This window comes from Amblyraja radiata, chromosome 5, assembly GCF_010909765.2.
Source record: "Amblyraja radiata isolate CabotCenter1 chromosome 5, sAmbRad1.1.pri, whole genome shotgun sequence".
NCBI classification, from domain to species: Eukaryota; Metazoa; Chordata; class Chondrichthyes; order Rajiformes; family Rajidae; genus Amblyraja; species Amblyraja radiata.
This window is the reverse complement of record NC_045960.1, coordinates 11,620,961-11,645,450: the sequence shown is the minus strand read 5'-3', so window position 1 is coordinate 11,645,450 and position 24,490 is coordinate 11,620,961. Positions and strand designations below refer to the sequence as shown.

General features: G+C 46.8%; 1 protein-coding gene across 1 annotated transcript in view; it reads left to right on the top strand.

Moving 5' to 3' along the window:
- Positions 1-24,490, top strand: part of dnah14 (dynein axonemal heavy chain 14) — a 435,381-nt gene that overhangs the window by 373,790 nt on the left and 37,101 nt on the right. Inside the window, 4 exon segments of the mRNA XM_033020484.1 lie at positions 1,410-1,654; positions 5,411-5,835; positions 15,885-16,083; positions 18,286-18,510. Coding sequence (XP_032876375.1) covers positions 1,410-1,654; positions 5,411-5,835; positions 15,885-16,083; positions 18,286-18,510 — 1,094 coding nt within the window.

Sequence of the window (24,490 nt, the reverse complement as noted above, 5' to 3'; positions counted from 1 at the left end):
AATGTCCTCTGTTTTATTCTGACAATATCCCCTGTTTCTAAGCTCATCAGCCAGTGGTCACAGTCTGAGGTCAATCCGGATTCTCCCTCAGTCTCTGTCGGGATGATGAACACTTGTGGTCCCTCTCAGTCTCTCTTTCTAACGCGAGTCTGAGCAGCCAGGAGTTCAGGCAAGGACAGCGATGGGAAGGAAAGGATGGTTTTAGTGATGGAGCAGCAAGAAGTTGAACTCAGGCCCCAGGGAGCCAGAGTAGTTACCAAAGGATGGGTGGTTTCTTGGCTGCGGAGGAGAGTTAGTACACAGACAACGATTAGGTCTTCATAATAGAAGATACACAAAAAAGCTGGAGAAACTCAGCGGGTGCAGCAGCATCTATGGAGCGAAGGAAATAGGCAACGTTTCGGGCCGAAACCCTTCTTCAGGTCTTCATAATATTTTGGTCAGGAAATCCTATGCTGCTCACTTCCTGAAAGTCAGATAAGCAGCATGAAAAGAAGGTGGTTGAGGAAAGATTAAGAGGTAGAAATGGGTGTTAGCAGCAAGTACTTGGAAACTAACCTTCCTTACTCCTCCCTATGCTACCAAGTTTTCGACAACAACAATCATAGCACCAACATTCTCATCCAGATCATTAATATATATGTCCAACAACGGTGGACCCAGCATCAATTCTTGTGATATGCCACTTGTTACAAGCCTGCAATCTGAAAAGCAACCATCCACTATCACCCTCTGCATCCTACTACCAAGCCAATTTTGCATCCAAGAAAGTAGACACAAGGAACTGCAGATGCTGATTTGCAAGAAAAGGCACAAAGTGCTGGAGTAACTCAGCGAGCCGAGCAACATCTCTGGCGAACATAGATTGGTGACGTTTCCAGTCGGGGCCGTTCTTCAGACTGATTGGTCTGAAGAAGGGTCCTGACCCGAAACACCACCTATCCATGTTCGCCAGAGATGCTGATTGTCCCGCTGTGTTACTCCAGCGCTTTGTCCCTTTTTTTATATCCAATAGGTTTGCTCGCCCTAGATCCCTTGTCATTTAACCTTTTGGACCAGCCTACCATGCGGCACCTTGTCAAAGGCCTTGCTAAATTTAATACACACATCCACCACCCTGCCCTGTGACTGTGAGAGGGACCTTTGTTCTGAAAGGCTGCTTTCTCAGGGGGGAGAGCCCAGAGTTACATACATATTCTCAGCTAGTTGAGTCTGCTGTAAGAAGAAATTTGTTTCCATAAGAGCATTGTAAATCTTTGGAAATTCGTGCAGGCCTCTCGCTGGCAATGACCATGGTAATAATGCCACCCTGCATGAATCCAGGAGGTGTCCAGCACTTGGGGTTAAGCTCTTGCAACCGTACATGAGTAAATTGTGATGTGCTCACTGTGTTTGCAATGTCTGTGCAGGCTGTACATGACCACCCGGATGTCCAAACCAAACTACCTGCCAGCCGTCTGCATTCTGGTCACAATGATCAACTTCACAGCCACGTTCGAGGGGCTCCAGGAGCAGCTGCTGTCCAGGGTGGTGAAGGGGCAGCACCCCGAGGTGGAGCATCAGCTCAGCCAGCTGTTGCAGAGCATTGCCAGCGACCTGTGCACCCTGAGGGACCTGGAGAACAGGTCACTCTCCTTGCTACAGAAAACCGAGGGTAAGGAGAGCGGGTGGTGTGCGGTTATTCTCCACTCTGGGTTGTGCATGGCAGCCGTTGTCATGGTGAGGGGCAGTAAACAGGCACCAAATAGGCTCTGCGGTGATAAGAAAAGCTTGCCGAATGAGACACAATTATCATGGACCAGTAACTGTGGCTCCTTATACCCACTTCCAATGAAGTGTGGCTGGCACACAGCAGAACAGCAGGGTTAGTTCAGTGACTGGGAGAGGGGGAACACTTTCTTGATTAGAATGGGCAATCAAGGGTTATGGGGAGAAGGCAGGAAAATGGGATTAGGAGGCAGAGATCAGCCATGATTGAATGGCGGAGTCGACTCGATGGGCCGAATGGTCTAATTCTACTCCTGTAACTTGTGAACTTGTGAACACATATTCTCGGATTCTCGAGGTCACAGGGGAGAGGGTGCACATTAATGGATGGGATTTATATAGCGCCTTTCTAATACTCAAGGCGCTTTACATCGCATTATTCATTCACTCCTCAGTCACACTCGGTGGTGGTAAGCTACTTCTGTAGCCACAGCTGCCCTGGGGCAGACTGACGGAAGCGTGGCTGCCAATCTGCGCCTACGGCCCCTCCGGCCACCACCAATCACTCACACACATTCACACACAGGCAAAGGTGGGTGAAGTGTCTTGGCCAAGGACACAACGACAGTATGCACTCCAAGCGGGATTCGAACCGGCTACCTTCCGGTTGCCAGCCGAACACTTAGCCCATTGTGCCATCTGTCGTCCTTGGAGTGTGGGAGGAAACCGAAGATCTCGGAGAAGGCCCACGTGGTAATGGGGAGAACATTCAAACTCCGTACAGACAAGCACTTGTAGTCACGATCGTACCCGGGTCTCTGGCACTGTAAGAGTAGCTTTACCACTAGGCCATCATGCCGCCCCTTTTCCAGCATTTTGAGTCTTTCTTTGGGGATGATCAAGACGCCATACTGGAAGGTTAGAAGTTATGAAGGTGGAGGAGAATTAAGTGCTCAGGAGGTATATAAAAACAAGGGTGAGAATTTTAAAACTGAGGCATTGATCAGCTGGAAGTTACCATAGGTCAGCAAGAACAAGCATGGTTAGTGAACATTGATGAGCTAGATTACAGCTTTATTGCAAGTACAGAGAAGGAATGAAAATGTTGATACGAATTCCTACTTAATGCAAGCTCATCACAAAACAAAGTTACTGGTATCCAACGTGTAATCTCAGCAGCTAAGCAGTAATAGGATTTTCTGCTTTCATTTCAGTTTTCTAGCATCAGCAATATTTTATTTTTGTTTCTCGGCAGAAAGGGCTTGTTTTTGTATTGAAAACAAGATTAAATTGCCTCTAGTTTATATTATATATAGGCATAAAGAGGCTTTCTGCAAGTAATTAGGAACGCTAACAGAATGTTACTGAATATTGCAAAGGACACTGGATATAGTAGGGAGGCTAGTCCTCAGTGATAGAGAGCATTATTAAGACCACGAATGGAGAACCATATTGCTCTCCCGATTCAAAGAAGGTTGGTCATGCATTAAGAGGTCATAAAAGTTCTCTAAATTAGTACCTGATATGAGGGGGTTTTCTTAAAGGAAAGGTTAGGCAGATGTAGCTTGCATCTCGTGATGCCTTTCTAGGCTAGTACCTTCAGGGATTTATAAGAGCCATGATTAAGACATAATATCCCAGTGTCTTGACAGGGTGGTTGTGGGGAGGATGACTGATCTTGTGTAAGAATCTATAACTGGTTAAAAAAAGGTCACCTCTTTAAATAGGTAAGATTACATTTTCTCCCTGAGGGTTTCGTGGATCTTTGGAATTCTCTTCCTTAAAAGACATTGGAAACACTGTCTTTGCACATGTTTACAGTAGATAGATACTTAAAAGGCCAGGTGATGAAAGGATGTTGGGGGTAAGCGATAAAGCAGAACCAAGATTAGTCAGATCAGTCATGATTGTATTGATTGGTGGTCCAGACTCCAGGAGCCAGATGACCTGCTCCTCCTTCTAATTCCTTTGCTCATATATTTTGAGCAAGAGATGCAAAAACTCACAACCCTACAAATGCCTCTTCGTCTTCTCAGCAGGTCATCAGATATTCAAATCTCTGACCTGAAACATTAACTCTATTTCTGTCTCCATAAAACATAGAACAGTGTGCCACTGGAGCTGATCTATTGGACCACCGTGTCTTTGTTGAACATAATGCCAAGTCAAACTAATCTCCTCTTCCTGTATGTGGTCCATATCCCTTCATTCCCTGCATATCCATGTGCCAAAAGCCCTATAAAACAAAATATGGCATCCGCCACCTCTGGCATCACGTTCCAAACAGTATAAAAAGAAAACTTGTCATGCATATCTGCATCAAACTTTCCCCATTTACTTTATACCCCTCTAGTCTTTGACATTTCTATCTTGGGGGAAAAAGATTCTGACTGTCTACCCTAGCTGTATTTCTCATAATAAACCTATCAGGTCTCCCAAAGCCTCTGACACTCTGGAGAAACCAATCCAAGATTGTCCAACTTCTCCTTGTAGTTAATACCCACTAACCTTGGCAGCATAGTGATAAGCCTGCCGAGTATTCCCAGCATTTTCTATTGATTTCAGATTTCCAGCATATGCAGTGTTTTAGTTTTATTTACATGACAGCTGACGTACTTAGGGAGCATAAATCGGCTGATTAAATTTTTCCGGTTGATCTAGATCCCATTGTAATCTTAGATAACTCTTCACTGAACACCATACCACCACATTTTGTGTAATTTGCAAACTTACAGACCATGTTATTCAAATTTGTTATCTAAAGTTGTTTTTCAAATTGTCGATATAGATGTCAAACAGCAGTAGCCTCAGCACAGATACATGCAGCACACTACTGGTCACAGGTCTCCAATCTGTATAACAACCCTCCATGACCACCTCTGCCTCCTTTCTATAAGCCAATTTTGTATCTAATTGGCTAGCTCACTGTGGATCCCATTGCAAAACCTTGTCAAACAATGTCTACTGTCCTGCTCTCATCAATCCTCGGTCATCTCTTCAAATTCATGTGACAGGATTTCCCATGCAGAAAGCCATGCTGACTAACCTTGGCTTTCCAAATACATATAGATCCTGATCCTCATAACCCCCTCCAGGAGTTTTCTCACCACTGATGTTAGGTTTATTGGCATGTTGTTCCCTGGCTTGTCCTTGCTGTCCTTCTTAAACAAGGGCACAATATTAGCCACCTATTAGCACAGGGGAAGGGGAAGGTGAGTCTTTCTTCTCTGTTTTTGATGTGGAGAAAGTCATGAAGACCAGGGATGGTCTTGGGATGGATAGTTGAGATGTCTTCAGGACAGTTCGTTTTACTGTGGAGGAGGTGCTGGGCATCCTAACGCTCATGAGGATAGATAGATCTCCCAGGCCTGATCAGACATATCTGAGGACACTGGGAAGATTGAGAAGTAATTACAGGAGCCTCGACTGAGATGCATGATTTTGCTGAATGAAGGTGCAATCTCGAGGTGGCGAATAATCTGTTCCTACTCATGTGCTCATGTCTTAAATAATGAGAACATGTAAGACAATTTCAGGGCTTGGAGCCAAGACAGTTGAATGCATAGCCACCAGCTGCAATTGAAACTAAAGGTGTGAATGGGAGAATCTTCCAGGTATGTAGGGCTGGATTTGGTTCCTGAAATAGGAAGGTCATCTTTCTATCATCACAGTATTTTCATTGTGACCATTTCTTGTTCTTAAGGGCATATTTTGGATGACCAGGACCTCATTGATACCCTTCAGCAGTCAAAAGATATGTCCAAAGAGATAAAACTTCGCATCAGTGCCTCGGAGGAGAACGAGAAGAAAATTACGGCAGCTTGTAAGAAGTACCTGCCCATGGCCACACGTGGATCTATTTTGTTCTTTGTGATAGATGAGTTGTCGCAGCTGAACTGCATGTACCAGTTCTCTCTGCACTGGTTTATGAAGTTATTTACCCAGTCTGTGGGTGACATTCACAAGCCACACACCAGGACACCGGTGACCAGCTTCATAAAATCGGCCTCTGCTTTACAACAGTCCTCTGCTGGGCTCAGAACCGTTTCCACCAAAACCATCCTGCACACCGGTTTCAACTCCTTCTTACAGAACATGATGACAACACTTACTGAGAACGTTTACAGGGTATGTCACACACACTAATATAAAAATGGTGGGGGACCAGCATTCTGGCAGGCAGGTTTGCCCCTGCTACACAGATGGTTTAAAACTAAATAAGGTGGGGGGGGGGGGGGGGGTGTCAAATGGGATAGTCAAGGACAGAGTTAAAGGGAAAGGGAATAAAGGGATAGTTAATGACCCCAGAATTAACGGGAACGAAAACTCACAAAGGGATAGGAGAGTATGGCCAAGTGTAATAGGTATCGATGTGAAAGGTGAGATGCGTAATGAATTAAAAGTATTGTATATGAATGCGTGAAGTATAAGAAGTAAAGTAGATGAGCTTGAGGCTCAGTTAAAGGTTGGTAGATATGACATTGTGGGGATTACTGAGACGTGGCTGCAGGAGGATCGGGCCTGGGAACTTAATATTCAGGTTTATCCATCCTATAGAAAGGACAGGCAGGTGGGCAGAGGAGGGGGGGGAGGGTAGCTCTACTGGTGAGAGATGGAATTCTGTCCCTTGCGAGGGAAGACATAGGGACCTACGAGGTGACATGAAATGAAATGCCTTTATTTGGCGTTGTAAGCACTGCATACAACAAAACTGTTGTTGCCACTCCACTGGTGCATAATATACAAACATAAAAACACAGGACACAATTTTAAAACAATGTTAAAAACTAGATATTAAAATAAGTAAGTAATCAGTACAGTACATGGTGATAGTAAAAGCTCAAGGTGTGTAGCAGCATGGAAGAGAGCAGCATGAATAATACTCAGTGTTTTTTCATGTTGAGTGTGAAGATTGCTTTGGGGAAGAAACTGTCTCTGAGTCGGGAGGTGCGTGCTTTGGCTGACCTGTAACGCCTGCCAGAGGGCAACAGTTCGAAAAGGTGGTGACCGGGGTGTGTGGAGTCCTTGCTGATTTTAGTGGCTCAGCTGAGGTAGCGTGAGGTGGCAATATCTTCCAGAGAGGGCAGTGGGCAGCCGGTGATTCTCTCTGCTGTTTTTACCACTCTCTGGAGCGCTTTCTTATGTGCCTGCATACCACACTGACATGCAATATGTCAGTAGACTCTCAATGGTGGCCTGGTAGAAGGCCACCAGCAGCTTCTTCTTGGTGTTGTGCCTCCTGAGCACTCTCAGGAAGTGGAGTCTCTGTTGTGCTCTCTTGACCGTTGCAGTGGTGTTGGCCGATAAGGAGAGATCCTCGGATATGAGGACTCCTAGGAATTTGAAAGTCTGCACCCTTTCCACACAGGTCCCATTTATGCAGAGCGGGGCCGGGTCCACGTCCCGTTTCCTCCTGAAGTCCAGTATTAGCTCCTTTGTCTTGGTTGTGTTCAGTGTCAGGTTATTTACTGAACACCACTCTCACAGTCGCTGTATCTCGTCCCTGTACGCTGACTCGTCCCCCCCTGAGATGAGCCCGACGACAGTTGTGTGGTCAGCAAATTTAATAATGGTGTTAGACAGGTGGGCGGGTGTGCAGTCATAGGTGTATAAGGAGTAAAGGAGTGGACTCTGCACACAGCCTTGAGATGCGCCAGTGCTTAGTGTGATGGAGGAGGAGATGTGGGGGCCGGTTTTAACTCTCTGTGGGCAGTTTGTGAGAAAGTCTTTGATCCATGTGCAGATGGGGGAGGAGAGGCCTAGGTCAAGCAGTTTGCTGATTAAAATGTCTGGAATGATTGTATTGAATGCTGAGCGATAATCAATGAATAACATCCTCACGTAGCTTTCCTGATGTTCCAAATGGCTCAGTGCGGTGTGAGTTGCTATGGCGATGGTGTCCTCAGTGGATCTGTTATCTCTGTAGGCAAACTGATGTGGGTCGAAGGAGGGAAGTAGGCTGGTTCTGATGTGATGCAGGACTAGTTTCTCGAAGCACTTCAGAATCACTGGTGTAAGTGCAATCGGTCTAAAGTCATTCAGGTCCTCAGGGACTGACTTTTTTGGAATAGGAATGATTGTGGTAGAGTCACTGTGGATTGAGTTGAGGAATTGCAGGCAAGAAGACACTAATTGGTGTTATCTACAGACCCCCAAATAGTAGCCCGGATGTAGGGTGTAAGTTGCAGCAGGAGTTAAAACTGGCATGTAACAAAGGTAATGCCACTGTGGTGATGGGGGATTTCAATATGCAGGTAGACTGGGAAAATCAGGTTGGTTCAGGACCCCAAGAAATAGAGTTTGTAGAATGCCTCCGAGATGGATTCTTAGAGCAGCTTGTAATAGAGCCGACCAGAGAAAAGGCACTTCTGAATTTAGTGTTGTCCAATGAACCAGATTTGAACTCGAGGTAAAGGAACCGCTTGGAGGTAGTCATCATAATATGAATAGTTTTAATCTGCAATTTGAGAAGGAGAAGGTTAAATCGGAAGTGTGAGTGATGCAGTTGAACAAAGGGGACTATGAAGGCATGAGAGAGGTGCTGGCCAAGGTAGACTGGAAAGGGATCCTAGCAGGAATGATGGTGGAACAGCAATGACAGGAATTTCTGGGCATAATCCGGAAGACGCAGGATCATTTCATTCCAAAAAGGAAGAAAGATTCTAAGGTGAGTAGGAGGCAACCGTGGCTGACAAGAGAAGTTAGGAATAGAATAAAACTAAAAGAAAAGATGTACAACACAGCAAAGAGTAGCCGGAAGCCAGAGGATTGGGAAACTTTCATAGGACAACAGAAGGAAACAAAACGGGCAACATGGGCTGAAAAGATGAAGTACGAGGGGAAGCTGGCCAGGAATATAAAGAAGGACAGTAAAAGCTTGATTAGATATGTTAAGGGAAAAAGAATAGCAAAGTCAAATGTGGGTCCCTTGAAGGCAGACACGGGTGAAATTATTATGGGGAACAAGGAAATGACAGAAGAGTTCAACGGGTACTTCGGATCTAACTTGACTAAGGAAGACACAAACAATCTCCCAGAAGTACTGGAGGACAGAGGATCAAGGGGGGTTGCGGTAAAGAAATTTTCATTAGATGAGAAATAGTATTGGGTAGGCTAATGGGACTGAAGGATGATAAATCCCCTGGGCCTGATGGTCTGCATCCCAGGGTCCTCAGGGAGGTGGCTCTAGAAATAGTGGACGCATTGGTGATCATTTTCCAATGTTCAACCGATTCAGGATCAGTTCCTGTGGATTGGAGGTTAGCTAATATTATCCCACTTTTCAAGAAAGGAGCGAGAGAGAAAACGGGGAATTACAGAACAGTTGGCCTGACTTCGGTGGTGGGAAAGATGCTGGAGTCAATTATTAAAGAGGTAATAATGGGGCATTTGGATAGCAGTAAAAGGATTAGTCCAAGTCAACATGGATTTATTAAAGGAAAATCATGCTTGACTAATCTTCTGGAATTTTTTGAGGATGTGACAAGTAAAATGGATGAAGGGGAGCCAGTGGATGTAGTGTACCTGGACTTTCAGAAAGCCTTTGATAAGATCCCGCATGGGAGACTGGTGACTAGGGTGTTGACATGGATAGAAAATTGGTTGGCAGACAGGAAGCAAAGAGTAGGAGTGAACGGGTCCTTTTCAGAATGGCAGGTAGTGGCGAGTGGAGTGCCGCAAGGCTCGTTGTTAGGGCCACAACTGTTTACCATATATATTAATAATTTGGAAGAGGGAATTAGGAGCAACGCTAGCAACTTGGTGGATGACACAAAGCTGGGTGGCAGTGTGAACTGTGAAGAGAATGTTAGGAGGTTGCAGGGTGACTTGGACAGGTTGAGTGAGTGGGCAGATGTGTGGCAGATGCAGTATAATATAGATAAATGTGAGGTTATCCACTTTGGCGGCAAAAACAGGGGGGCAGATTATTATCTAAATGGGGTTAGGTTAGGTACAACTGAAAGTTGGCATGCAGGTACAGCAGGCAGTGAAGAAAGCTAATGGAATGTTGGCCTTCATAACAAGAGGATTTCAGTAAAGGAGGTTCTTCTGCAGTTGTATAGGGCTCTGGTAAGAGTATTGTGTACTGTTTTGGTCTCCTAATTTGAGGAAGGACATTGTGATTGAGGCAGTGTACGAGATTGATCCCTGGGATGGTGGGACTGTCATATGAGGAAAGATTGAAAGGATAGGCTTGTATTCACTGGAGTTTAGAAGGATGAGGGGGTTCTTATAGAAACATATAAAATTATAAAAGGACTGGACAAGCTAGATGCAGGAAAAATGTTCCCAATGTTGGGCGAGTCCAGAACCAGGGCCCACAGTCTTAGGATAGAGGGGAGGCCATTTGAGGTGAGAAAAAACCTTTTCACCCAGTGAGTTGTGAATTTGTGGAATTCCCTGCCACAGAGGGCAGTGGAGGCCAATTTACCGGATGGATTTAAGAGAGTTAGATAGAGCTCTAGGGGCTAGTAGAATCAAGGGATATGGGGAGAAGGCAGGCACGGGTTATTGATTGGGGACGATCAGCCATGATCACAATGAATGGCGGTGCTGGCTCGAAGCCTCCTCCTGCACCTATTTTCTATGTTTCTATGTTTCAACACCATTCCACTAGACACAGAATCCCAATGGAGCAACCCCCTTCTTGTTCGTTTGCTTAGCATTGTACTTGAGGGACAAACCTGGCCATTCAGCTGAACAGCTCCGATTCTCCACCTGAGTCATTCCCTTCCTCAACTATCCCTTGCAATAATATTTTTCAAAAAAAGGAGGGTGAGAGAAGAACTACTGGCTGCTTAGCCTAACATTAGTAAGTCAGGGAAATGCTAGGGGCGTCGTAGGTGGATTGGATTGTTTTTGCGAAGGTGTGCGAGGTTGAGGGAAACCTGATATAAGTATATAAAATTATGAGAGGTATAGATAGAGTGGACAGTCAGATCTTTTTTCCCCAAGGTGGAAATGTCAAAGACTAGAGAGCATAGTTTTAAGGTGACAGGAGCAAAGTTTAAAAGAGACTAGACCAGGTGCAGACCCGTTGGGCTCCGTCCCCCAAGGCAATGTTCCACCACTGACCCATAGCCCCCATTGCGCAGGCACGGCTGAGGGGTTCCCATTGTGACGCCAGAGATCACCATTGTGACGCGAGTCATGGCAACCTTCCACCAACTGCGTCACACCATCCCTCTTCCTACCCCTATCCTCCTCCATGCCCCCTCATCCCCAGCACTCCCTCCCCTCCTCTTCACCCTCAATCTTCTTTCCCCTCTCCTCCTCCCCTCCCCCACTTCCTCCCTCACCTCTCGCTCGCTCTCCTTTCCCCTACTCTGTCACTCCTTCCCTCCCTACATAACCCCTCTCCCATCCCTACCTTCTCCTCTCCCTCTATCTCCCTGCTCCCCCATTCCTCACCTGCCCCCCATCCCACTCCCCCACTCCCCATCCTCACCTCCCCCACTGCCTTCCTCTCTATCCCCCTCCTCCCCTACTCTCCCTCCTCACCTCCCCCACTTTCCCCTCCCTCTTCCTCCCTTTCCGCTCCCTCTCCCAGCTCCCCCACTCCTCACCTCCCACCTATCCCACCCCCACAATGAAAATCAAGATGTTTTTTTTAATGAAACCCCCTGCCCCCATCCCACCCCACCCCACAATGTTTTTTAAAAATTCTCAATGAAAACCACGTTTTTTCTTTAAAATAACCTAAACACAATGTTAGCTGTCAATGAAAACAGAAGAATTTGATTAAAACTGAGTTCTTTTGAAAATCGCAATTTTTTAATGTAAATGAGATTCCGGATCCCATTGCGAGTCATTGTGATGTCGAAGGTGGCCAACGGGCAGGGCAAGTGGAAAGGAGGTTTGAAAAGTGATTTTTGTAAAGTTTAAAATGTCAAGAACTTGTAAAATATAACATCAATCTGAACATAACGTGTTTCTTTTACATCCCAGAACAATGGTGAGATAGTTGTGCTAAAAATTGGAGCGCTATCATGTGCTGTTTTGGAGGGGTTTTGAGATCTTACGCACATGCACGCATACAAACAAACAAATAAGATGAGAGTTTTAGTAATACATAGATAGATATAGATAGATGTGGAGGGTAAGTTTTTTTAATGCAGAGAATGGTGGGTACCTGGAATCTATTACCATATGTGGTTGTGGAAGCAAACGCAAAACTGGCGTTGAAGATGCTATTAAATAGGTGCAAGGGTATTGTGGAAGAAATTAATTTAAATGGAAATTAAAGGAAAAACGAAAAGTTACAGACTTCGCAGGTTTGCTTCAAGGGACTTTATTGCATGATATGGAGAGATGGCGGCAGAAAACTGCTCACCAATTCTCTGACTTCACAGCAGAATTAGCCGACAGTTATACTGTGCAGTAAACAACTTTTGCTTTTCGTTAGATCCAGCTATACGAAAATATACTATCTACTACATGGGTACCAATTATTTCATTAGTCATAACTTTTCGCTTATGTTAACCTTATTCAATAACAGATGGTTAATACGAGTCAAACACAATAGAAGGGACATCTTGACATTATTCTACCTCACCTTTCAGACGGCCCGCGCCACCATCCCTTCTCCAAGCCAATCATAAGCCTCCCATTTACAGTAACATTCCTATACCACAAGCGAGGGGCATTAGGGGCGCTGCATTGAAGGCGCCTCTACCTACAGCCTGTCTGTTTTTTCCTATCTTTTTTAAATTTTAGTTTGTCTAAACTGTTTGTTTTGGGGATTCTTTCGTTTTTCTATGTGGGGGGGGGTGGGGGTAGGGTAAGGGGAAACCGTTTCCTAGTCGCTTCCTGGTGAGGATGCGACTATTTCTCCAAGTCGCGTCCTCGACCCCCCTCTTCGCGGCCTACCACTGGATCGGAGCGGCCTTTCCTACCGGAGACCGGGGACTGGACCAGAGTTTCGGCAGCGGCGGCGCAGCGCTGGATTCACCGCGGAGCGGGTGATGCCTTCCTGGACCGTCGTTTGGAGCTCTGGAGCGTTGGGCCCGCTGTTCCAACATCGCGGGGCTGTGGTTCACGGAGTTCCCAACGCGGGCGGGGCTGACCGACATCGCGGAGTCCCTGGGGCCCTTTGCCGAGGGCTGCCATCATTGCATCTCCGCCCAGCGCGGCCTGGGGACGTCGGGAGCCGCGGACTCCGGTGGGAAGCGACCAATTTGGAGGTCCAAGACGCTGAGGTTGGCCTCCCGTTCCGACATCGGAGTGTCAACATCCCGGTGAGCGGGCCTGAGCGGCGGGCTGCCCGTAGCGGCGACTGCGGAGGGCTCCGGAGGCCCCGACCACGGGTGAACATCGAGGAAGAGACTGACTTTGGTGCCTTCCCTCACAGTGGGAAACCTTTGATTCTGCTGTGTAAGGATGTTTTATGTTGAACTCTATCGTGTGTTGTGTTCTTTATTTTATTGTATGGCTGTATGGTGATCACATTTCACTGTGCCAACTGGCACATGTGACAAATAAATATATCTTGTATCTTGTATAGGGGCGAGGGTGATCTACTGTAACTCCTCACAGAAAGTTAAACAAGCTTTGTTACCTCCTCTACTATTTCATGTACCATCCACCCTTCAACACATTCCCAGACAAGAGATAATACACCTAATCTTACTTTGCTGATTCCCACAAATTTCTGCACCTGGTCAAGCGAGAGATGTCAATTGTCATATCCAAAACATCATTTCGTTACCTTGTTCAATTCCAATCAAAATTAAATGAGGAAGGATATTAATTTTTCTTCCACAGGTATCATGTTTGGCACAGACATTGTGGACCGAAGGAACTGTTTCTGTGCTTTACAGTTCTATGATGTGATTACAGAGCACTTAGAAAATAGCGACAAAATTAGACAAAGTCATCGTGGATTTCTGAAGCGATTAGAATTTTCGAGGATGGAACTAGAGTAATACAGGCCATTGGCCCAACTTGTCCATGCCTACCAAAGAGATTTTAACTTTCCCAATATTGACTGGGAATGTCATAATGCAAAAGGTTTAAACGTGACAACATTTGTCAAATGTTTTCAAGAAAATCTCCCCTGGCAATATATAGAGGGTCCAACACGGGAGAGAGCAATGATTGATCTGGTCTCAGGAAATTGTTTGGGGACCAGCGACCACTGTTCTATTAGGTTTAAATTTGTTATGGATGAGTTAATATTCTAAATTGGGACAAGGCCAGCTATGAGGGTATTAGACAGTTGATTGTAGTAGGTTGTTTGAAGGAAAAATAACGTCAAAGTGGGATGTTTGTAAAAGTGTGCTGACAAGAGTCCAGGAAATATAATGTTCCTGTTAGCATGAAGGGCAAGGTAGGCAGGTGTAAGGAAGGTTGGATGACGTGAGGAATTAAGGCTCTGATTTTCATCATTCTTATTAATAAAATTCTCTTTCATTAAATTCTTCCAAATAGCCTCCCATTATACACAACTTCAATGGTCTAAACCTCCCCTACACTTTGATTTAGACTTTAGAGGTTCAGCAGGCCCTTCGGCCCACCAAGTCTGTGCCGATCAGCAATCACTCCATACACTAGCACTATCCTACATAATAGGAAATATGTACAATTTACAAAAGCCAATTAACCTACAAACCTGCATGTCTTTGGAGTGTGGTTGGAAACCGGAGCACCTGGAGAAAACCTACTCGGTCACAGGGAGAACATACAAACTCTGTACAGACAAAACCCGTAGTCAGGATCGAACCCGAGTCTCTGGCTCTGTAAGGCAGCAGCTCTACCACTGCTCCACTGTGCTGCCATATTTGCTCAGAATCTGTATGTGTGCTATAATTTGACATTACGTGCTTGGCAGCTCCAAGTGATCGTGTGTAAGTGCCAGCACTAATGAGGTGTTGTTTAGGTGACTGCACCCAGTGCTGCTTATAAGGGGATAGTCCAACAGTGGTGGTTTATAGATGATGGGCCTGTAGAACTACAGCAAGTAAGAATTTCAACGCTTAATTCCTGGTACATAAAACAATTAACACTCTTGATCCATGACAGTACAAAGTGTAAGTGTGTAGGGGTGGTTCAGGGAGTGGTGGTGTTCATGGACAGTGTGGGGATTGTGGTGTTTAGGGACAGTGTGGGGATTGTGGTGTATAGGGACAGTGCAGGGAGTGATGGTCTTTAGGGACAGTGTGGGGAAGTCAAGTCAAGTCAAGTTTTAAAGTGCAAGTGAAATGAATTTGCCAGCAGCGGAACAATAAAAAAAGAACACACAATAACAATTTACACAAACATCCACCACAGCATTCATCGCTGTGGTGGAAGGCACAAAAATTGGTCAGTCCTCCATTTTCCCCCGTGGTCGGGACCTTAACCCTCCGCAGTCGCCGCTGCAGGCATCCAGATGTTCAGACAAGGTAAGTCCAGATAAGTCCTGAATCGGTGCCTCCCCACCGGAGACCGCGGCTTGAAGTTGATGTAGGCCGCAGGTCGGCAGGCGAAGATTTAAAGTCCACGCCGCTCCGCAGCCAGAAGCACCACAGACCGCAGGGCTGGCGGTCGGAGCTCCTCTCCAGGGATCCCCAGCAAGGGACCCCGCTCAAGATGGTAAGTCCACGCCGCGCCTGCGGTAGAAGTTGGCCGCGGGCCGGCGGTCAGAGCTCTTCTCCTCCCGGGTCCCCAATGAGGGTCCCAGGCCCAGGACACTGCCAGCTGGAGCTCTGCAGACCCCGGCTTCAGGCTGCCTCTCCCCTGGTGACCTCCGGCGAGGGCTTGCCCTCTCCGCGATGAAAGAATTCTCGCTGCTGAAGCTGAAGCCCCGCGCGCGTCTCCGGGAAAGGCCGCACCGATTCTTGCTGTTGGGCCATGGGGGAGGCGACATGGAATAAGTTGCCTCTCCGTGGAGGAGGCGGCCGAAGCGGTTTCTCCCTTACCCTCCCCCCCCCCCCCCCACACCAACCCCCACACAGGACACACAGAGTGACATTAAAAAGACACATTGACACACTTTAAAAACAAAAAGTAGAAAAACTAACACGCTGCTGGCAGGGTTGCCAGCTAGCAGCGCACCCGCCGACTCTTGGTGACAGTGATGGTGTATAGGGACAGTGCGGGGAGTGGTGGTGTTTCAGGGGTGTTGCCGGGAATGGTGATGTTTCGGGTCTCTGTATGGAGTTGTAATCCCAGTCTCTTTCCCTCTCTCACCCTGCAGCTGCTCTGGTATGCAATCTTCACGGAACACCAGCTCTGCCTCTCCTTCATGCTGTGCACCAGCATCATGCGGATGAACAAGACATGGGATGGTGGCATTGGCTCAATGGGCATGCTTCCAGAAGTCGAGTGGCAAATTTTCCTCCATTCGGAAGTGCTGGCGAATGTGGGAAACAAGAAGACATCCCTAGGCAATCAGAGTACACTCCAACAATATGTTGTTCAAACTCTATGTAGGAGCGCTGGGTTACAGTGGGTGAATGATCCCTGATTATGGAACTAAACTGTTCAAGTGTGAGGTGTTGCACTTTGAGAAGTCAAATGTACAGAGTAAATAAATAGTTAGTGGCGGGACCATTAACAGTATTGATGTACAAAGGGATCTTGGGTTCCAAGTCCTTAGCTCCCTGAAGGTAGTAATACAAGTAGATCGAGTGATAAAGGAGTGACATATGAATTACAGCGAGGGAGTAAAGATGGTAGTAACATGGTGGCAGAATAATAGCAACCTCCATCTTAATGTCAGCAAGGCATATGGCATGCTTACCATCATCGATTACAGCATTCAGTATAAGAGTCAGGAAGTCATTTTGCAGCTTTATAAAACTTTGGTTGGGCCACATTTGCAGTATCGTGTGCAGTTCTGGTTACCCCATTACAGGGAAGATGTATTGGTAGTGGTGGTTATATCAGTGTGGGTGAACCTGGACATATTGTGGGTAATATTTACACCAAGTAATTTAAAGCTGCAGACTATCTCCACTTCAGCACCATTGATGCTCACTGGAGCGTGTATCCTGAACGCAATGGCCTAGTGACTTTGTCTTGTTGACACTAAGATAGAGGTTGTTATTGGCCTGGCACCATGTTACTAACTTCTTTACCTCCTCGCTGTATTCTATCTCATCTTTGTTCGAGATCCGGCCCACTATGGCCGTGCTGTGTGCAAACTTGTAAACGGCACTAGAATAGAACTTGACCAGACAGTTGTGAGTGTACAGAGAGTATAGTAAGGGGCTGAGAACCCATCAGTGTTGAGAATTACACTGGAACATGTTTTGACGCCTATCCTCACTGTTTTGGTTTATGGGTCAGGTAGTCGAGGATCCAGATGCAGAGAGGGGATGCTGACTCCGACATCCAGGTGTCTGGAGATGAATTTTGTTGGGGTTTTGGCAATGAAGGCGGCGCTAGAGAAAATAAATAGGTCTGATTTAGGTGCCCTTGTTATCCAGATGTCTCAGGAATGCGTGTAGGGCCGGTGTCTGCCATAGACCCATTGTGATGGTAGGCGAATTGCAGTGGATCAAGGCTGTCTGGGAGACTGGACAATGTATGCCGTGACCAGTGTATCAAAGCACTACATGATGCTAAATGTTTTTGATACTGGCCTTCTTAAAGCATGTGGGAACCTCAGAATAGCGTGAGGATAGGTTAAGATGTCCATTAATTCTCCCACCGACTGATCTGCACAGCTTCTGAGATGGTGCAGAGGATCTTTACCAGGATGTTGCCTGGATTCAAGGCATTTGCTTTAAGGAGGATTGTTTTCTCTGGAGCATTTGAGGCTGAAAGGAGACCTGATCCATTTTATAAAATTGTCTTCATCTTGAGGCAGCAGAAGTCTGCAGCAGGGTGATTCCATCTGGTTCGTCATCCATAGGTGCCCGCCCTAAAAAGGGTGTATGCTCCGGGTTGGCGCCAAGCTGCGGTGACTGAGGTTGCATTTCTGCTGCTTTCTCTGTTTGGTGTCGTTCACCTGACTGAGGTCAGTTGACAGGCCTCACCACGGGGAGGTCAACAACATCAGCCCCTTATAAAATTGTGAGAGCCTTAGATAGGATAGATAGTAAGAACCTTCTACCCAGGTGCAAATGTCAGAATACTGGAGATCTTTGATTTCATAGGGGGAAGTTTAAAGGTAATGTGCTGGGCAAGTTTTTTTTTTGCACATAGAGTGATAGGTGCCAGAAATGCACGACCAGCATTGGTGATGGAAGCAGGTACAATTGTGGCATTTAAGAGGCTTTTAGATAGGAACATGGATATGCAGGGAATGGAGGAATATGGATGATGAACAAGCAGAAAGGATTGGTTTAGGTTTGTCATCATGGTTGGCACAGATATAGCGAGCCAATGGGCCTGTTCCTGTGCTGGGTTCTATGTTAATTCCCAGAGGATTGAGTACAGTGGGAGTTTGATTCCTGTCCCTCTCCCCACTCCCTGAGACGTTTGGGGTACAGTGGGGTGAATGATTGTTGTCCCATTCATCTTAATCTCTCCCCATCAGATTTGATAGTGATTTTGCATAACCAATCACCTCTAACAGTCAGGGGGATAGTGGTTGGTCCAGAATACCATCAGCCTGGTCTTGTTTAAACGGGTTATTATATACTACACAGGTGATGCAGACGACAAGTGGTTTAAGCAAGGTCCTAATGCTCAGTGGATGACTGAAGCCATGTGGAATCAGTGTCTGTACATCAATACTCATCTGAGCCCCTTCACGCTCCTCTGTCCATCCCTCAACACCAACCCTGAACAGTGGGACAGCTTCCGCCAATCTGAGGATCTCAACCACTTCATGAGAACATATTTCCACCAACAGGGGCTGTTATCAGAGCTAGGTAGGTTGTACAGCAGAAGCTCACCGGCTGTGTTCATGGACTCATAGCTGGATTGTTTGCTAGTTTTTGGTGTACTTGCTGGTAATTATAGTGAGCATTCATAACTCAATGGGTACTGAGAACTAATGAGGAGGAGCTGCGTTGTAATGCAACGCAAAGGGATCTAGGGGTATTAGTACATGAATCACTAAAAGTTAGTATGCAGGTGCAGCAAGCAATCAGGAAGGCCAATGGAGTTTTGGCCTTTATTGCTAGGGGGATTGAGTATAAAAACACGGAGGTCTTGCTGCAGCTGTACACAGTATTAGTGAGACCACATTTGGAATACTGTGTACAGTTCTGGGGTCCATACTTAAGAAAGGATGTACTAGCCCTGGAGGCAGTGCAGCGAAGGTTTACAAGATTAATTCCTGCAATGAGGGGATTGACATATGAGGAAAGGTTAAGTAGGCTGGAACTCTACTCTTTGGAGTTTAGAAGAATGAGAGGCGATCTCATTGAAACATATAAGATCGTGAGGGGCCTTGATCGGGTGGATGCACCGAGGATGTTCCCAATGATCGGGGAAACTAGAACTAGGGGACATAGTCGCAGAATAAGGGGGGGCTCTTTTAAAACTGAGATGAGGAAGAACTTCTTCACCCAGAGGGTGGTTAATTTATGGAATTCACTGCCCCAGGGAGCAGTGGAAGCAGAAACGTTAAATATATTTAAGTCTAAAATAGATGGTTTTTTAGCTGCCAAGGGGATAAGGGGCTACGGGGAGAGGGCAGGGATATGGACCTAGGTATGGTTAGTATAGTAAGACCTGAGTGATCTCCTGGACAAGTGTCGATCGCCTGGATTGGGGTCGGAGAGGAATTTCCCGGATTTTTTTCCCGAATTGGACCTGGGTTTTTATCCGTTTTTTTGCCTCCCCCAGGAGATCACGCGGTTCTTGGGGTGGAGAGGGGTGATAGCGGTATAAAGGGGAGGGTAGTGTCTTGTGTTCTGTGTCTTGTGTCTACTGTTTGTGGGTAAGTGTGTCTGTTTAGTGTTCAGCCATGAGCGAATGGCGGTGCGGGCTCGACGGACCTGGTGGTCTACTCTCGCACCTACTTTCTATGTTTCTATGTTTCTATGTTGTGTGTGCTGGAAACATATGCGTACACTGTTTCCTAGTGCATATGTGTTCGTAATTAGTACAGTTGTCAGATTCAAGATTCAAGAGAGATTATTGTCATGTGTCCCAGATAGGACAATGACATTCTTGCTTTGCTTCAGCACAACAGAATATAGTAGGCATAAATACAGTACAGATCAGTGTGTCCATATACCATTGAATATATATATATACACACACATAAATAAATAAACAGATAAAGTGCAATGGGCTATTAATGTTCAGAGTTTTGTTTGAGTTGAGTTTAATAGCCTGTTGGCTGTGGGGAAGTAGCTATTCCTGAACCTGGTTGTTGCAGACTACAGGCTCCTGTACCTTCTACCTGAAGGCAGCGGGGAAATGAGTGTGTGGCCAGGATGGTGTGGGTCCTTGATGTTGCTGCCAGCCTCTTTGAGGCAGCGACTGCGATAGATCCCCTCGATGGTAGGGAGGTCAGAGCCGATGATGGACTGGGCAGTGTCCGCAACATTTTGTAGTCTTTTCCGCTCCTGGGCGCTCAAGTTGCCGAACCAAGCCACGATGCAACCGGTCAGCATGCTCTCTACTGTGCACCTGTAGAAGTTAGAGAATCCTCCTTGACAAACCGACTCTCCGTAATCTTCTCAGGAAGTAGTGGCGCTGATGAGCTTTCTTTATGATTGCATCAGTGTTCTCAGACCAGGCGAGATCTTCAGAGATGTGCACGCCCAGGAATTTGAAGCTCTTGACCCTTTCCACCATCGACCCATTGATATAAACGGGACTGTGGGTCCCCATCCTACCCCTTCCAAAGTTCACAATCAGTTCCTTGGTTTTGCTGGTGTTGAAAGCCAGGTTATTGCGCTGGCACCATTTGGTCAATCGGTCGATCTCTCTTCTATACTCTGACTCATCTCCATCAGGGATACGTCCCACAACAGTGGTGTCGTCTGCGAACTTGATGATGGAGTTCGCACTATGACCGGCTCGCAGTCATAAGTATAGAGTGAGTACAGCAGGGGGCTGAGCACGCAGCCTTGAGGTGCTCCCGTGCTGATTGTTATCGAGGCTGACACATTTCCACCAATACGAACAGACTGTGGTCTGTGAATGAGGATCCAATTGCAGAGGGATGCGCAGAGACCCAGTTCTGAGAGCTTGCTAACCAGATTGGAGGGGATGATGGTATTAAATGCCGAGCTGTAGTCAATGAATAACAGCCTGACATATGGGTTTTTGTTGTCCAAGTGGTCCAGAGCGGAGTGGAGGGCCAGCGAGATCGCATCCACCGTTGATCTGTTGTGGCGGTAAGCCAACTGCAGTGGATCCATGCTTTTGTCGAGGTATGAGTTGATTTGCACCATGATCAGCCTCGCAAAGCACTTCATCACCACAGGCGTTAGTGCCAATGATCGATAGTCATTGAGGCTCGTCACCTTGCTCTTCTTGGGCACCGGTATTATTAATGCCCTTTTAAAGCAGGCGGGAACCTCAGACCTCAGAAGTGAGAGGTTGAAAATGTCTGTAAAAACTCCAGCCAGTTGGTCCGCACAGGTTTTTAGAACACGACCGGGTATACCATCAGGTCCAGGCACTTTTCGAGGGTTCACCCCTCTGAAGGATTTTCTGAAGTCGACCTCTGTGACTGAGACTGAAATGCCATCACAGCGAATGGGGGCACGAGAAGGCACATCAGTATTCTCCCTATCAAAGCGTGCGTAAAACGCATTGAGCTCGTCAGGGAGTGATGTTTCGCCGACATTCGAGCTGGCTCCTGGTTTCGCCTTGTAAGAGGTGTTTGCATTCAGGCCCCGCCACAGCTGCCGAACATCTGCCTCATCCTCCAGCTTGGAGCAGAAGTCCCTTTTGGCCTTTTTGATGGCCTTACCAAGGTCATATCTGGACTTCTTGTAGACCTCTGTATCATCAGACATGAATGCCCGGTGTCTGTCTTCAGAAGGGTGCACACCTCATAGTTCATCCAAGGCTTCTGATTGGGAAACACTCGGAAGGTTTTTGTAGGGATGCAGTCCTCTACACATTTCTTAATGAAGTCTGTAACGACTGTGGCGTATTCGTTCAGCACCACGGTATGGTCGGATTTACCGAAGTGAGGGCGAGGGATAGAGCGATAGGCATTCTTGATGGTGGTGTTGCAGTGGTCGGGAGTGTTTGGTCCTCTGGTGCAGCAGGAGACATGTTGATGGAAGTTAGGGAGCGATTTCTTTAGGTTTGCCTTATTGAAGTCCCCAGCAATGGTGGTAAACGCCTCTGGGTAAGACGTCTGGTGTTTGTTGACCACGGCGTGCAGCTCCTCCAGTGCCAGGCGGACGTCTGCCTGGGGTGGGATGTCGACCGCAGTCAGAATAATGGAGGTGAATTCCCTCGGAAGGTAGAAGGGACGGCACTTCACCGCCAGATGTTCCAGGTGTGGAGAGCAGAAGTTGGACAGGACTGCCATGTCTGAGCACCACGCAGAGTTGACCATGAGGCAGAAGCTTCCTCCTATTCCTTTCTCAGATGCCAGTGTACGGTCCATACGGTGGATGGAGAACCCTTCAGGCTGGACCGCTGAGTCTGGGGAGCTGGGGGTGAGCCATGTCTCTGTGAAACAGAACACAGAGCATTCCCTCAGCTCCCTTTGATAAAGCAGCCTTGCCCTTAAGTCTTCCACCTTATTTTCAAGGGACTGTACATTGGCCAGTAGGATAGTAGGGAGAGGGGGCCGAAGTCCCCTGCGCTTCAGTCTGACCTGAATTCCTGCCCATTGGCCATGTTTCCGGACACAATGGAGGCCTCCCCGTAGTTTCCACGTACTGTGTTTACTGTACCTGCTGTTTCTGCGGACCTGCGCTGGAACGGGGATTCCCTCACAGTCTGCAGCTCCAACTCCGCTGTGATTGGGGATTCCTTCACAGACGGCAGCTCCAGCTCCGTTGTTCCTGGGAAATCCTGTTCGTCGGCTCCGGAAGGCTTCCCGGTGTTTCCAGGTACAGCACCTGTGATTCCCAGTCCGTTCGGGTTCTCTCCAGCGATCTAGGGAACGCTTGCCGTCGGAGGCTCCCGCAGCTGCGGGAGCTCGTGAAATCGCTAGTGCTTTCAGATGCACTAGCAGGTTGTCCATAATGGGGCTTTTTCACGGGGCGAGTTGACGCAAGATGTCACCAGAGTGAAGTGGTCGTGGTCCAGCACGAGTCTCGCACGATATAACGGCTGTAGATAAAGAGTTCCCACGGTACTCGGCATTTCTGTTATTTGTGCGAGTGACTTGTCCGTCTCCCGAGCTTTCGCGTTAAATCTTGAATGAACATCGTGAACTACACGTGACACAAATTATGTAACTTTTTTTTTCACACACTATAAATATCCTCCCTTGGTTGAATTGGCTCATTTGGAGACATGTTTTACTGTGTATGTGGGAGACACAGATGGACTGATCACAGTACATCGGTCTTACTGTGTGTGGGAGAGGGGGAGAAAGAGGCGTACACTCACAGAGGCAGAGTCTCTCAGCCTGTGTAAGAGGGAGGGAGAGAGAGAGAGAGGCACACACAAGGTGGATGTGAAATCTCACCTGCCTGTTTCAGTGACAGACACCCGCCGCCAGTAAATAAAGACACCCCCATCTGTCTCCCCCTCCTCTCCCTCGACTATAATCTTTAAAAGGGACTTTAAAAGGGACTTTACTGAAAGGTTACGCATTTATCGACCACAGGCAGCATATCAGAAGGGTCTCGATATCTCTGGAGAAAAAGAATAGTTGGCGATTCGAATCGGAACCCTTCTTCAGACATCCTAATCGGAATTGAGTCTGAAGATGTGTCTCGTCCCGAAACATCAGCTATTTTTCTCCAGAGATGCTGCTTGACTCGCTGAGTTACTCCAGCGTTTTGTGTCTGTCTTCGGTTTAAACCAGCATGTGCAGTTCACTCCTTACACGGGTCTCTGGAGAACATTGATTGGTAGCGTTCCGGACCCTGCTTCGGAAAGGCATCGATCGCTAGTCGGCGAGGACTCCGAGCTGTATCTCTCAAAGAAGTACATGTGAAAAATTTCTCACGGACCATAAAAATGCGTAACCTTTCAGTAAAGTCCCTTTTAAAGTCCCTTTTAAAGATTAGTTATTTTCTTGAATCTCATTAACATAACTCATGAATAAGTTGATGTCCATATGCGGATGCAAATCTTTATTTTTATTTATTTTTTAAATTCAATCCCACAGAAGACAATTTTTACTCACCTTCTGTCCCCTCTGTCCAGCTTCCGGGTTCACCGTTCGCAGGAGTTCCCACGGTAACCGCAAGAGTTATTACGGATATCGCACTGGCCACTACGTCCATATAATGTTGCAATGCTCAACCACAAGTGTACAAGTCACTCTTGGAGAAATTCAAACTTTCTTGAATTTTCTCCCGAGTGACCAAGATACACGATTACCTGCCGTTAGCGCTACGGTGGTCCACCGTGGTCCACGAATGCCGTACTGTTATCGCACGAGGTTCCCACGATGTTAAACTCTGGTTAACTCTTGCGTCAAGTCGCCCCGTGAAAAGGCCGCTTTACGGCGCCGATTTCTGCCATTTTTCCGATCCAGGTAAGTTGCTCTTCTGTTTGAATCGGTGAATTGGCCTCCACTGCCTTCCGTGGCAGAGAATTCCACAAATTCACAACTCTCTGGGTGAAAACGTTTTTTTCTCATCTCAGTTTTAAATGGCCTCCCCTTTATTCTTAGACTGTGCCCCCTGGTTCTGGATTCCCCCATCATTGGGAAAAATTTTCCTGCATCTTGCTTGTCCAGTCCTTTTATAATTTTATACGTTTCTATAAGATGCCCTCTCATCCTTCTAAATTCCAGTGAAA